The sequence below is a fragment of the Arvicanthis niloticus genome, chromosome 5 (assembly GCF_011762505.2).
Source record: "Arvicanthis niloticus isolate mArvNil1 chromosome 5, mArvNil1.pat.X, whole genome shotgun sequence".
Taxonomy (NCBI): Eukaryota; Metazoa; Chordata; class Mammalia; order Rodentia; family Muridae; genus Arvicanthis; species Arvicanthis niloticus.
The window spans coordinates 32,833,716-32,847,995 of NC_047662.1; the positions used below are offsets into that span (position 1 = coordinate 32,833,716).

Consider the following 14,280-nt stretch of genomic DNA (forward strand, 5'->3'; position numbering starts at 1 on the left):
GTCAGAGGACAGTTAGTCTGTGTAACGTTGAAAACATGGAATAAGGACAGAGACTGCAACTGAGTGTGAGGCGCTGTGCCAAGCACTTTCCACTGACTGCGGAATCCTTAAGACAGCCTCAAAACAGAGATATTATCTTCATTTTAAAGATGAGGAAGGAAGCAACAATAAACCACTTAAGGTTTCAAAGTATGCAAATGATATAATCTGAGCTATGCTAAAAAAGATCACAGCTGTAAGAATATGTATAGATTCAGCACTGCTGCATAGAAAACACACTCAAATAAGACCAAAGTAAGCCTGGGATGGAGAGATTTAAATTCTAGCATTTAAAACAATCTGTTCAGACATGATACCAGGTAATTTAATTTCTTGGCCTTCTTTGGTTATATGATTAAATAATTCTTGCCTCCTTTATTTCTTTCTCTAATCTGGCTTGAGCTGGGTTTTTGACTGCTACTTTTTTTGCTTTGATCAGTTTTTGTTTTTATAAATCAAAATCCTCCAGAAGTTTAAGACCGTGTTCTCTCTCTCTCTCTCTCTCTTTCTCTCTCTCTCTCTCTCTCTCTCTGTCTCTTTCTCTCTCTCTCTGTGAGCATTCGCACGTGTGTGTGTGTGTGTGTGTGTGTGTGTGTGTGTGTGTGTGTATAAGAGATAATATGGAGGCATATTCAGTTAGATGGCTGCAAAATTAGGAAATTTAGGTTTCATGCCCTCAGTTTCTAATGAGTAGTGTGTCTGCCAGATTTCTCAACTCCATTTTAAAGAAAGGTCACTGAGAGTCTTCCATCTCATTTGAAACTTGAGGAACTAAAAAATCCTTTCAGCCATATAAGGGTATCAGCTAAACAGCCAATGTGTACTGAATGTATTATCCACTTCACATGCCATTAAACACACAACATAAGGCAGACACAATGACTGATCACCAGTTGATAGAAGATGAAATGGAGACAGAGTGGTAGGTTGTCCAAGGTCACATTAGTGAGGTGGGGACAGATTTCAATACATGATGGTTTGCCCTATCTTAAAAAAATTATTTATGATTACAGTATTACGTGATCCCATGGCAGTCATCTGGCCCCATTCCTACCACACCCTCACCCCCTTCACTCCTCTTTCATTTCCCTTCAGAAAAGGGCAGGTCTTCCAGGGATATCAACCAAACATGGCATGTCAAGTTGTGACAGGATTAAGTACTTCCACCTCATAGTAACGCTGGATGAGGCAACCCAGTAAGAGGAACATGGTCCTGAAAGCAGGGAAAAGAGAGACAGCCTCTGCTACTACTGTTAGGAGTCCTGCAAGAAGACCAAGCTACACCTATGCAGAGGGTCTACATCAGTCTCTGCAGTTCAGTCTCTGCGAGCCCATGTTAGTCGATTCTGTGGGCTTTCTTGTGGTTTCCTTGACCCTCCCGTCTCCTACAATCCTTCCTCCACCATACCGCAGAATTCACCAAGCTCTGCCTAATGTTTGTTAGACCTATATCTTATAGTTCTTTATTTCATTACCTCCTAGCAAACATCTTTAGGGGTAGAAGGGCCAGATATACATGTTGACACGGTAATATCTTATTCCATTGCTTCCCAGGTGATGTGGCTCTCTCCCCATCCAAATAAAAGAGAATAGGAAATTTGTTTCAATACTCTTAAAGTCATAGATCTGAGTTTTACATTGAAAAGGAGCTTGGGTGTCAGAAATTGATGGCTGGTTCACAGTGTTAATTCCATTTAATTATCACACAAGCCATATGTATTAAACCTTACTAATGCTATTTTAAGTGAAACAATTTGAGGTTAAAATTAAGGTAAAGCAAATTATCCTTGGCCACACAATGCTAAGTCAGCCCTGGCACAGCCTGCTTTGTGCTCACTTGGCTAGGATTGTTTTAAAATCTTCAAGAAGCCATTCTAAGAGTTTCCAGGTGTTCCTGAGGTTGTGGGAGTCACTGGAGAAGTAGAGTCCAGCTGTTGAGTGAACTATCACATCACAGATTTAAATGTAATCAACAGAGCTCTACTCCAATTATAATTTGCACCGTCTGGTGGCATGCCATGGAACACTGCTTACTGCAGGTAACAGGTGGATTCACCCTCACTCTACCATTACCAATGTCTTTTGTAACAAGCTTTGGGAAGTTAATAGAGACTATAGCTATCAATATGACTCCATAGCACCTAACCTCAGCTCTCCTAAGAGCTTGGCATGCAAATGTGCATACAGAGGTGTCATTAACTCACTAGTCCTTATGGACTTCCCTTTGCTTTCCTATTTCTGTATCTGCCAGACAAGATGCTGACCTATCAAAGTTTCAGCCCAAGAGTGCAAGACAGAAGAAACTAGAGAAGTGCTCAAGAGGAGTCCTCCTGGTTCTGGCAAGACTCTATCTACTTCCCTGTTGTACCTGCAACTCAGATTTCACTGGCAATAGTAGTTGTGACTGATTTTGATGTAGGCCAAAGGTGAAGATGTGGTCCAACAAACTTTTCTTGAATTATCAATGCTAAGAGTCTTGCTGCAGACTAGGTCAGTGAAAACTTTAAAAATTACCTTTATAAAATAAGTATTTAAGTCACCATGGTAAAAGCCTCTTCTCTCTAATATTTTGATTGTTTTTCATCCATAAAAGTTTACACATTTCTAAAGTTCAATAAACAATAAATGTATTTTTGAAAAAATCTCTCCACTGACCCTAAAAGCTATGTAGCAAATGAAAAGATTGAACAATGATATAGACCACACACAGAGTTCCTTTCATATAGCATAGCGTACACCTATCAGATGGTAGCCAATGTTGCTGAGAAAGCAGTTTATTCTGCCTTGTTTAGTTCTGCTCTAAACCAGTGACTCACAAACTTGGACAGTGGAATCTTCAGGGGAGATTTACAGGCTCTATCAGTTTTACTGCCCCAAATTCTGACCTTACCAATCTAAAACCTAGATAAAGAAATTACTTAAAGTGATTTTGGTAGATATTCAAGTTTTTGGCCTACTGCTTCAGAAGCACTGTTTAAACACAATATTGAGAAGAATGGGTCAATAATAACAGTAGTTCTGAGGAAAAGGTTGCCATCTTTGAGCCATGTAGTCTACAAAGAATGGATAAAAAAATATGGTTCATTTACACAATGGAATACTACTCAGCTATTAAAACAAGATCATAAAGTTTGTGAGCAAATGGATGGACATCAGTATGTTTGTAATCACTGATAAGTGGATATTAGCCAAAAAGTACAGAACACCTAGGATACACCTACAGACTGTAAGAAGTGTAACAAGCAGAAAGGCCCAAGTGAGGAAGCTTTAATCCCACTTAGAAGAGGAGAGGAAATAATCATAGGAGGCAGGGGGAGGGAGGGATCTGGGTGGGAGGAGAGGGGGAAGGGAAAAGGGGGACAGGAGAGAAGCCCAGAGTACCAAGAGAATGAATGGAAATAAGCAGCCTTGGGGAATGGGAGGGAGGGACCCTCTAGAAAGTACCAGAGACCGGGGACTCATTGGGGTGTGACCTTAGCCAAAATGTCCAACATTGGGGAGAGGAAATTCAAAGAGTGTACATCCAATAGACAGGGTCTCAAGTGAAGGGACTGGATTACTAACACAGTCAAAATTTCTGACCCAGAATTGTCCCTGTCTAAAAGAACTGCAAGGACAAAAATGGAGATAAGACTGAAGGAAAGTGGGTCCAACTTGGTATCCATCTCATGGGGGTGAGGGGAGGCCACCAAGGCCTGCCACTACTATGCTATGATGTGCTTACAGACAGGAACCTAGCATGGCTGTCCTCAGAGAGGTCTACTAGCAGCTGACTGTGACAGAAGCAGATACTTACACCAAACCATTGGACTCAAGTCATGGACCCCTATGGTTGAATTATGGGAAGGATTGAAGAAGTTGAAAGGGAGAGTGACTCCATAGAGGACCAGCAGTCTCAAATTATCCAGAACCCAGGGAGCACCCAGAGACTGAACCACCAACCAGGCAGCATACATGGGCTGGTCTGAGGGCCCTGGCACATATATAGTGTAGGTTTGCCAGGTCTGGCCTCAGTGGGAGAAAATGCACTTGAGGCCCCAGGTAAGGGGGAGGCCTGTGGGGAGGTAAGGGGAAGAAGGAATGAGATGAGGAACTGTAGGAGGGGGAAACTGAGGTGGGCAACGACTGGAATGTAAATAAATAATTTTTTTAAAAAAGACTTGGCTCTTTCTCCTCTTCTTCTTCCTCCTCCTCTTCTTTGTCCTCTTTCTCTTCCTCCTTCTCCTCCTTCAAATTCAATAGTTTTTACAAGAATGTTTCAGAGTTGACCAATCTGAAGTACACTTCCCAGGAAGTAAAAATAGCCCCCCTTAAATAGATTTATGTCTTTTAAAATCTAAATTTATTTTAAAACTTTATTTTGTTCTGTTTTATTTGTCAAACAAACCCACATGGACAAGGTGAATCTCTGTGGACCATGTTCTATGTTCCAGTACGTCCTTTCTACGGGGCTTTATCTTTTCTAGTCTATCTCATTCCCTTGTTTCTACAGGGCTTTATCTTTTCTAGTCTATCTCACTCCCTTGCATGTTTTTACTTCTCTCCTCAACATCCCTGTAGTGTTTTTATTTGGATCTGTTGTCTCATTGGTCATCTTGGAATTGAATTTTTAATTGAGCCGATTTTGATTCATCAGTTTCCCAAGTTTGGACAATTCCATTTTACATCTTCTAGCAGACATTTCTAGCGTGATTTTCACTGTGAGTCAAGGTATTCTTCTCTACCTGTCAGTACTTGTTTAGGTCAAGTTAGGCTGTGGTGCAAGTTTCTTTCTGATTAGTCACTGGTTTTGGTAACAAGATTTTAAATAACTGATGCAGTTTTACCCTCATCTGTTTTTCTTCCTTTTTATGGATATTAACTGATCATTTTCAAGTGTCTATTTTTCCTAGACCAATAAAATCCAGAGGTTCTATTTTGGCAGGGAACTTAAGTTTCTGAGTTACCATAATGAAACGTAGTTTCTTTAGAAGACAGACTTCTCTGGAAAGAGATGAGGAGTCCAGGATGTCTTTTGATTGTTATTCTCTTAGGTTCTACATATACTTAAATTCCACTTTTTGCTTCCTTGTTCACTGTTGCAACATTAAGTCTTCCTTCCCACAACAGTGTTTTTTTCTCCCCAATATTGTTCTTCTTTTTCTAGTCCTTCACACTATCAGTTCAGATCCTCCTGCTTGATTATGTAATAGCATATAACTGAATCCCGCTGGATCTCAGCTTTGTTTTGAATATCTTCTGTTCTATAAGGGTCTAGTTCTTTCTAGGCTGTGTTAGATCTCCAGCGCTCTTCCTTTTTATACAGTTTCTGCCTGCATAAACTATTGATTCTAGTCTCTGCTGGTATCAGAGCTTCATATTCTCATGGAAATGTAGTTTAATTTCTCATATTCTTACCTCAAAGTTATATTTAAGTATGAGTTGGCAATGGTTTGTTTTGTTTTCTTTTTTGATATACAGGTTTATAGAGATTTTTTTCATTACTTTATTTAGATACTTATTATCATCACTGAGTATATAGTTTTAATAATCTTTGAAAATGTTTCTATTCTATTGTTTGTTTTGAGACATAGCCAATCAATCCCAGGCTAGCCTTGAAATTATTATGCAGACAAGGATGACCTTGAACTTCTGGTTCTATTACCTCCATCTCCTGACTGCTGAGATTATAAACATGAACCACTACACTCAGTTTATTCAGTGATGGGGTTGAACCCAAGGTTCTCAGTCTCACATATGCTAGTTAATCTCTCTACCAACTGAGCTACATTCTCTGTACTAACGAGTTTCTTCCTTTTTGTTGTATTGAGAATTGAACCCTAGAGCTTCATACCCTAGGGGAAGAAAGTGAGAAGTTAGCTACCACTGAGTTATAGTCGCAGTCCATACAATAGCCTCCTTTTGTTATTGCCATTTTGTTGTTATTGTTTTGAAGTGTAGGAGATTCATGCATACAAGACAAGCATTCTACCAACTATCCCCAGCAAGATGCTTCTAAATTGTTATCCAAAAGTAGCACAATAAAATAGCACTGTGCAACTAGAAGAGGCAGTAGAAATAATTCTATTTCACTGTAAAGTCATCTTTAGCACACACCAGTAAACAAAAAAGACAAAGCTAAGACAAGTATGTAAAGTATGCTATCTTTTATAAGCATACATGTAATGTATATGCATTATATACATGCAAATATCTATATATACATTTTCTTATTACTCTTGAATTCTCTGATATAGCTATTAATAACAATATTCTGGCACAAATATATTCATATTAATATATAACAGTTATACATATGTGTGTGTATACACACATATATTTACCTAAATATTTTGTTTGCTTTTATATTACTTTTTAAGTTAGGTACTATATCCAGGACCTTGTGCATACTATCCAAGTGCTCTATCTCTCAACTATATCCTACGTCTGTGGCTATATTTTTTGAATGAAAAATAAACAATAAAATTAAGAAAGTGGTAACCTATTCAAAAAGGAAAAACTACACTGAGAGGAATTTGATACTTTGTTTCATAAATTTTACTTTAAAATGCATATACTTATATATTTGCAAACCCAATTAATTAAAAAGCAAGTCCGCACCTACAGATAAATGAACCTTAATTCTTAAGTTAGTGACAGTGCCACCCAGAAAGAAATTAATCCAAATAACCATATTGTCTTTATACCAACCAACCTTATTCAAGGAAATTCAAGATGAGAAAGGATAGAGGAAAAGAGGGAGAAAGGAAGAGGAAGAAATATAGAAGAGAATATGGAAAGAGAGAAGGATGTGAGAAAGAGAGGGGAGAGAGAGATGAGGAAGAGAAGGAAGAGGAAGAAATATAGAAGAGGATGTGGGGAGAGAGAAGGATATGAGAAAGAGAGGGGAGAGAGAGAGAGATGAGGAAGAGAAGGAAGAGGAAGAGGAGGAAGAGGGAAAGAGAGGAGGAAAGAGGGGAGAAGAGATAAGTAGAAGTGGTGAGGAGATCAAAGGAGTGCGAAAGGAGAGACAGACCAGGGAAGACAGAAAAAGTAAAGGTGGTGTGACAATAGCAAATTCTAAATACCAAATATTTAATGGTATTAAGAAATAAACCTGGCTTATTTCATGCCTTTAGTCTCAGCACTCAGGAGGCAGAGGCAGGTAGATCTCTGAATTTGAGGCATAGCTGTTAAAAAAGATTCTTGTCTATAAGAGAGACATACTGTTTCATGATAAAGTGGTACTATATTTGTACTTTAGGACAGACACAATCAAGTACAGATAAAATAAGAGTACACAATGACAATTGTAACAATAGAAGACAGACTGACATAATTGTGTTGTTTTCTTTTGTACATACTTGAAATTTTCCCACATAATTTTTTACATGGGAGAAAATGTTAAACTCGTTTAAATGATACATCTCCCCTAAGCACAGTCAACATAGCTCAGAATCCTGAAAGGAACATGTCCCAGAACCCACAGCTTATCACTCTTTCTCATGAAGACTCACCACAATCAACAGTAACCATCAGTAACTGATGAGGTGGCTTGATTTTCTCAATTATTGAGAAAAAAAAAAGAATGACTATGATCTGAAAGAGAAGATTGACTATTAGTTTAACTAAAAGAATAGATAGAACCTTAATGAGAAAATTCCAAGGGCCAAGTAAGAACTGGGAGAGAATTTAAGAGACTCTTTAACAGGTATCCTTTCTTCCAGGTGAACTTTCTCTCTTGTCTTTTTGGGGTTTGATAAGAGGTTTATATTCTCATTCTGTCTGTCTGTCTTCTCTCTCTCTCTCTCTCTCTCTCTCTCTCTCTCTCTCTCTCTCTCTCTCTCTCTCTCTCTCTCTCTCTCTCTCTCTCCCCTCCTTCCCTCCCTCCCTCCCCTTTACATTTTCTGAAGTAGGTTAAATGAAGCAAACCCCTTCTGTTTTTCTCTTTCAGTATACATAAGCACAGACACGAATGGGAAGAGAATGGTCTCTTGCTAAGTTAAACAGGGTGTGTGAGGACTAGACACCCTACACTAAGGTAAAGATAAGTCTCTTTATTTTAGGTGGCCTTTCAGGGGAACGACTCTATGAGAAAGAAAGAGTAGGGGTGTGTTCCAGACTTTTCCATAGTACGATGTATGTTTTTTGGAAGCTAGCTGATTGATTGACCAGGGAAAACAGGGCTCTAATTCCTCACCTAGAGGGGGCTGCAGCATACCACCATTCTTCTCACAGTTTCCAATTGGCTGGATTTCAGAAGAGTCAACTAGTCTCCAGAAGTCATTCTTGTTGTCACTGCCATCAAGGCGCAGACGAAGCCGGGCACCTGTCAGTCCAACTACTGTGGCAATACAGGTGGATGTGGTGTTCCTGGGATCCTGTGCTTCCAGTTTCATGCTGATCTTGAACTCATTACTTGGAGGTGTGTAGGACTGAGGAGAACAAGGCAAGGGAATTAGGCAGACTATAGATAAACTGCATGTCAAGAGGAATGATAAGGAGATGGAACTTGAAAATACAAGCATTGGATTCAAACTGGTTATAGCTGGGCCAAGGATAACCAGCCTAGCTTATTCCTTAACATGTAGGAAAGCTTTTATACAAATGACTCATGAGAAAGTACAATGAAAGAAAGAAGTTACTTTCCTGTGACATATCAAATATTAACTCATTACCAGTACAAGAAATGGTAGGAGTGTCTGATGATATCTGGTGATCATTCACTTTTTCTACATCTACCATACAGACCATTAGAGGTTAATTTTTTATTTTAATATTAAATCAACTAACATTGACATAAACTATATACTTTGGTAAGTCTTGACACGGCATCACATGCACCTCTGAATATACATTATGATCAAAATAATGAACATGGCATTTTCTTCAAGTTCTCACATGCTTCATTATAATTTCCTTCTCTAATCCCTCCCGGGGACTTCTAGTCTTAGATGGAATCTTGAAGTACTGTTTTTATTATTAATTTTTTTAGCCAATATAACTATGCTGGTATTCTCTCTCTCTCTCTCTCTCTCTCTCTCTCTCTCTCTCTCTCATATATATATATATATATATATATATATATATATATATATATGAAGTATACCTAATCTGAAATTATGATATTCAAACTGAAAAACTTTGTCACTGACCTGTTGGTACAAAAAAAATCTGTACTTGGCATTATATGATGTGTTGAAGTCAAAATACAGACTATTAACATATTGTATAATAATTACTTTTAGACCCTAGGTATAAGGTATTGTAAGAAACAATAAATTGCATGCTTAGATGGGTTATATCAATAAGATACTTTATAAGAAAATATTCCAAAATCTGAAGCCTTAAACATTTATGATTTTTAAATTTTAATGACCCTGGATCCAATATACATTTCCTTTTGTTGCTGAGTAAAAGACCATTTAGTTTAGTTCTAGCTTTTGGCTCTTATAAACATGTGGCTATGTACATTCATAAACAAATTATTGTATGAAAATATACAATAGTTTATTAATGTCTATGAGGGATTAATTCCAGGCTGCCACTTTATATTCAAGCAGAAGGTCAAACCCCAAATGGTATGGTGTCTGTGTATAGCCTATGAACATCTTCCCACAGACATTTTTGTTTTGTTTTCTTGATTCAGTGATTCAGTCTCGTTCTGAAGTCCAGTCTGTTCTAGAATTCACAATCCTCTTGAGTGCTGGGATCAAAGCCTATACTACTACGCCATGCTCTTGGTATCTATACTTACTTATAATAACTAATATAAATGTTGATATTGTATTGTCTAGGTAACAACAACAAAAACACCTTCTGTATATGTTAGTACATAAATCCTTTTACCTACCCACTCCCATTTATTGAGATAAGTTTCTCAACCACAGTCCAGCTGTACCTGGATCTCATTATGTTGCTCAGACAGGCCTCTAATTCCTGTGCTCCTGCTGCCTCATCCTTCCAAGTGCTGGGATTATAGATGTGTAACACTACATTTGGCAACCACTTTCCTTTCTCTTGAATAAACTTCTAATGATGAGAGTAGGTTTATGTGTGACCCATACATCAAAATCAACTCCTCTACAGAATATGACTCCATGCTTTTTAGCACATGCATACTTGTGTAAATACTGCAGCACGATGGTTTCCTGCTGCTGCTGCATTGTTTGCAATGGAGCTGATGGGAGAGGAGCAAAGAGAGGAGAGGGGAGGAGGAGAAGAGGAGGAGCTAGCAAGAGGAGGAGGAGGCAAGCAGCCATGGAGAACTATGCATAGGTCCAGAGCAGTCCTGGGTAACCATTTATATCAAAAGGTTAGATATTGGGTAACAACTCTAATTGTGTGGGGATCTTGCTAACTGAGCATTTCCAAATATATAAATATTGGATAATATTTAAGCATTAAGAGTCTCATTTCTACCGGGTACTGTGAGGATGGCAGGTATTATCAGGGGCTCAGCCAAGCTTGTGGATACCATGTTGGCATCTCATGGGTGCCAGAGCTGGTGTTTCTGGCTGGCCAGAGCTGCGGTCTAAGCGGAGCAGTGGCAGGAGCATGGCACCACTGGCCGCTTCTAGTCAGGGACAAGCTGAACCAGGCACCATTTTAAAGTATTATCCGCAACAAAATACCGTACCTATTTTTATAACATCTTCACCATCATTGTTAGGAGCTTTTTACATTTCCTTCTTTGCAGAGACCCCCAAAACTATTAATTAACCTTGTATGGACATATTCCATTTTGCTTACTTATCATTGATAAATATTTGCATTGTTTCCTCTTTGGATAATACATATAGCTAATGTTAAAAAAACCTTATTACAACTTTCCCTTGTTAAGTCTATATCCACACTTAGGTATGTCTCTCTCATAATAAAGTATAGATTAAACCTTATTTAATAATAAAAATGAACAACTGTTTCATAATGCTCAATTCTGAAATTCTTTTCTGTATCAAAGCCAGGAACCCCAGTCTGTTTTGAGTCAAGGTCTGTAAAACATTAGGTAACTCCACAGGCTGCTGAGAGCAACAGTGTGAAATTATGCCTCTGTCCCCTCACTTCTGGCACAATTACATCATCTGCAAGGAGTAGGACAATTGACTTTTCTTTCTGTCTCTTCCTAAGTGCTCTGGTTAAAATTTCTAGTATTATACTACATAAGAGCTGTGGCAATACTAAATTTTAAGACTTCTGAGAGCAATATAAACCACAACAGCAGGATAGTTTCTGATTCTTGGGAGAAAATGCTTTCCGTTTACTTCATTCTGTAGGATGCTGCCTAAATGTGTGTCAGATACAAGTTTTATTATGTTAATGTACAATCCTTCTATACCTAATATGTTCAGGACTTTTATCATGAAGAATGTTATACTACTGTTTCTGCACCTATTGAGATGATCATGATTTTTATAATTCATTCTATGTATGTAACATATTATGTATAATAAGTATTTGATTTGCATATTCTGAACCATTTTTATATCCCTGGAAACAAAACAACTTGAACATGCTGTATGATCTTTCTGACAAGCCTTTGGTTCTAATTTGCAAGTACTTTCTTGAAGGTTATTTGCATTTGTCCATCAGGGTTTATTGCTCTATGGTTTTATTTTGTTGTGCTGTCAGGCTTTGGTAACAGGTATTTCAGGCTCAACAGAATAGGCTGAGAAGGGTCCCCCCATTTCAGTTGATTTCTAAGTTTGAAAACGCAGAACATAGGTGCTAGATAACATTATAACATTTTCAAACACAGTATGATTTGCTATTCTTTACATCTCATCCTTGTTTCCCTGTTGTAGTCATACACAGTGATCCTTATTTTCTTTCATGATTTGAGATACATTAGCATTAGATCTTTAAAAGTTTGGATAAATTCAGTAGCTTGGGATATGGGTCAGTCAGGAGAGTGCTTGCCTACTGTGTACAAAGTCCTGGGATTTAACTCCCAATATCGCATAAACTGGGATGTGGATGCAGGAGAATCAGAAGTTCAAGGTCATCCTCAGCTATATAGAGTGTTTGAGGCCAACTTGGTAGATAGACAGACAGACAGACAGACATGAAAAAAAAAAGAAAAATTTAAAAGCTGCATTAAATTCAGCAACAATTTGGTCCTAGGCTTTTATTTAGTGAGATTTTTTTTTTATTAATGATGCATACAGGTATGCTGAGGTATAATGTAAGTGCATATGTGTAAGCACACACCCATGCAGAGGCCAGAGGAGGCCAGTGGGTGTCCTGCTCTATCATTCACCAATTTTCTTGAGACTGTCTCTCACTGTATCTGAAGCTAGGCTGGCAGGCTGCCAGCCACAGAGATCCACAGTGCAGGAATTACAGGCATGCATGGCTTTTCATGGGGATGCTCATACAAGTGCTCCTATCCACTGAGCCATCTTTCTAGAGCCCCATTCTGTTTTTTATATCTTCTTGGTTCAACTTTGGTAGGTTCTACAGGTCTTGAAATTTTTCTATTTTACTAGAATTTCCTATTTTTTTTTTCAAAAATAATTTCTAGACCCTTTGAATTTTTGTACTCTAAGTTGTAATGTTTCTACTTTCATCTGGAATTTTATCTGGGCCATCACTCTTTCTTTAGTTAAGGCTTATTAATCTTTTCAAAGGATTATTTTATTTATTTGTTGTGTTCTTTTAGCCTTTATTTGATTTGTTTCCTGATTCTTCTACAAATTTTGGGTATGGCTTTTGAAGAACAGAAGTTTATATTTCTGAAATTTTCTTTGTATGTTTTTTGTGTAAGTGGTGTATTGCATGTGTACATATTTAAGTTTGTGCACATGTGTAAGTATACATGTATAGGCTGGATGTCAATGTCTTCCTCAATTGTTCTTTTCTTACTGCATGTGTGTGTGCTTCCTGACCATAAGCATGTGGTGCTAGGGAATCTGAAGCCAGATCCTCATGTTTGAGCAACAAACATTTTATTGACTAAGGCATTATCTCAGTGCCTCCTTTTATGATTTTTAATTTTTTATGGAGCATATTTTGGTCAGATATGTTGTATATGTAGGGTGGATATTTGTAAGTTCACCTCACCCCTTTGGCTGCTATTTTTAAGTGAAAGTTTCTCTTTTGTGTTATATCTCTTGTCGGATTATTTTAAATCATTAACTAGAATGCTAATTTAATACTGAGGCTAATTTTCTAGTTAAATTATTCAATTCTAAGGGCAATTTCCCTTTTAGTAGTATGATGTTTTCTGCCAAGGGTGACACACTGTGTATTTTTGCTAACAGCGTATAAGAATCCCTTTTGCTCCATTATCTTTACCCAATTCAATGTCTTCTTTTAAATCACAGCCATTTTAAAAATGTATGGGGACACCCACTGGCCTCCTCTGGCCTCACATACTTTTCTCTTCCCCTTCAATTTGGGAACTCCAATTATATGTCTACATGGCAAGCAGAAGCCATGGCTTGCAGTTCTCTTTCATTTATATCTGAATTGTTTCCTCTCTGTGGTTCATTTTCGATAATTTCTGTTCCTGTCTCAGAGCTTAATATTTTCTTCTAACATTCATATTAACCAGAGTGTTTTTAATTTTATACATAGTCGAGAGTCTTGATATATTTCATTTCTCTACTTACATTTTGAACCTATCAATTAATAGTTGAAGGTTTTTATGTACTGTTGTGTGCTCTGTATGACCCTGAGTTATTGGAACCAATTTACTATTCTCTTTACTACTGATTGCACTCTTCTGCCTCTTTGCATGGCAATAATCTCTAACTGGATGTTATTAAGAACTGTGCATTTTAACACTGAGTACTAGATATTTTATTTTTCTATAGATTTATTATGATTTGTTTCTAGATAAAGTTTCCTAAGGGAAGTTTGAGCTCTTTTAGTATAACTTTAATGAATTACTTTAATTATTTTAATTTTAAAATAATTTTAATTTTAAAAATTAAATATAAATTTAAAATTAAATATAAATATAAAATTAAATATAAATAAAATTATATAAAATATAAACATAAAATTAAATATAAATATAAAATTAAATATAAATAAAATCTAAATAATTTTAATTTTAAAAATTAAAATAATTAATTTTAATTTTTAATAATTAATTTTAAAAATTAAAATAATAATCATTTTAATAAAAATTACTTTATTTTTTTATGAAAAAATGGAACACTGCTCAGAGTGACTGTTTCATGTCAGTCAGAAGGACTTCCTGAGCATCCTCCCCATGTCCAGCTAATGAAAGGGCTCTCCAGGAACTATGCTCAG

General features: G+C 37.1%; 1 protein-coding gene across 3 annotated transcripts in view; it reads right to left on the bottom strand.

Moving 5' to 3' along the window:
• The window catches only part of Scmh1 (Scm polycomb group protein homolog 1), a 119,257-nt gene that overhangs the window by 54,963 nt on the left and 50,014 nt on the right, over nt 1-14,280 (bottom strand). For all 3 annotated transcript variants that reach the window (XM_034502548.2, XM_076934281.1, XM_076934282.1), the window contains one exon: nt 8,219-8,453. In XM_034502548.2, the coding sequence (XP_034358439.1) occupies nt 8,219-8,453 (235 nt within the window). The remainder of the gene's footprint in view (nt 1-8,218; nt 8,454-14,280) is intronic.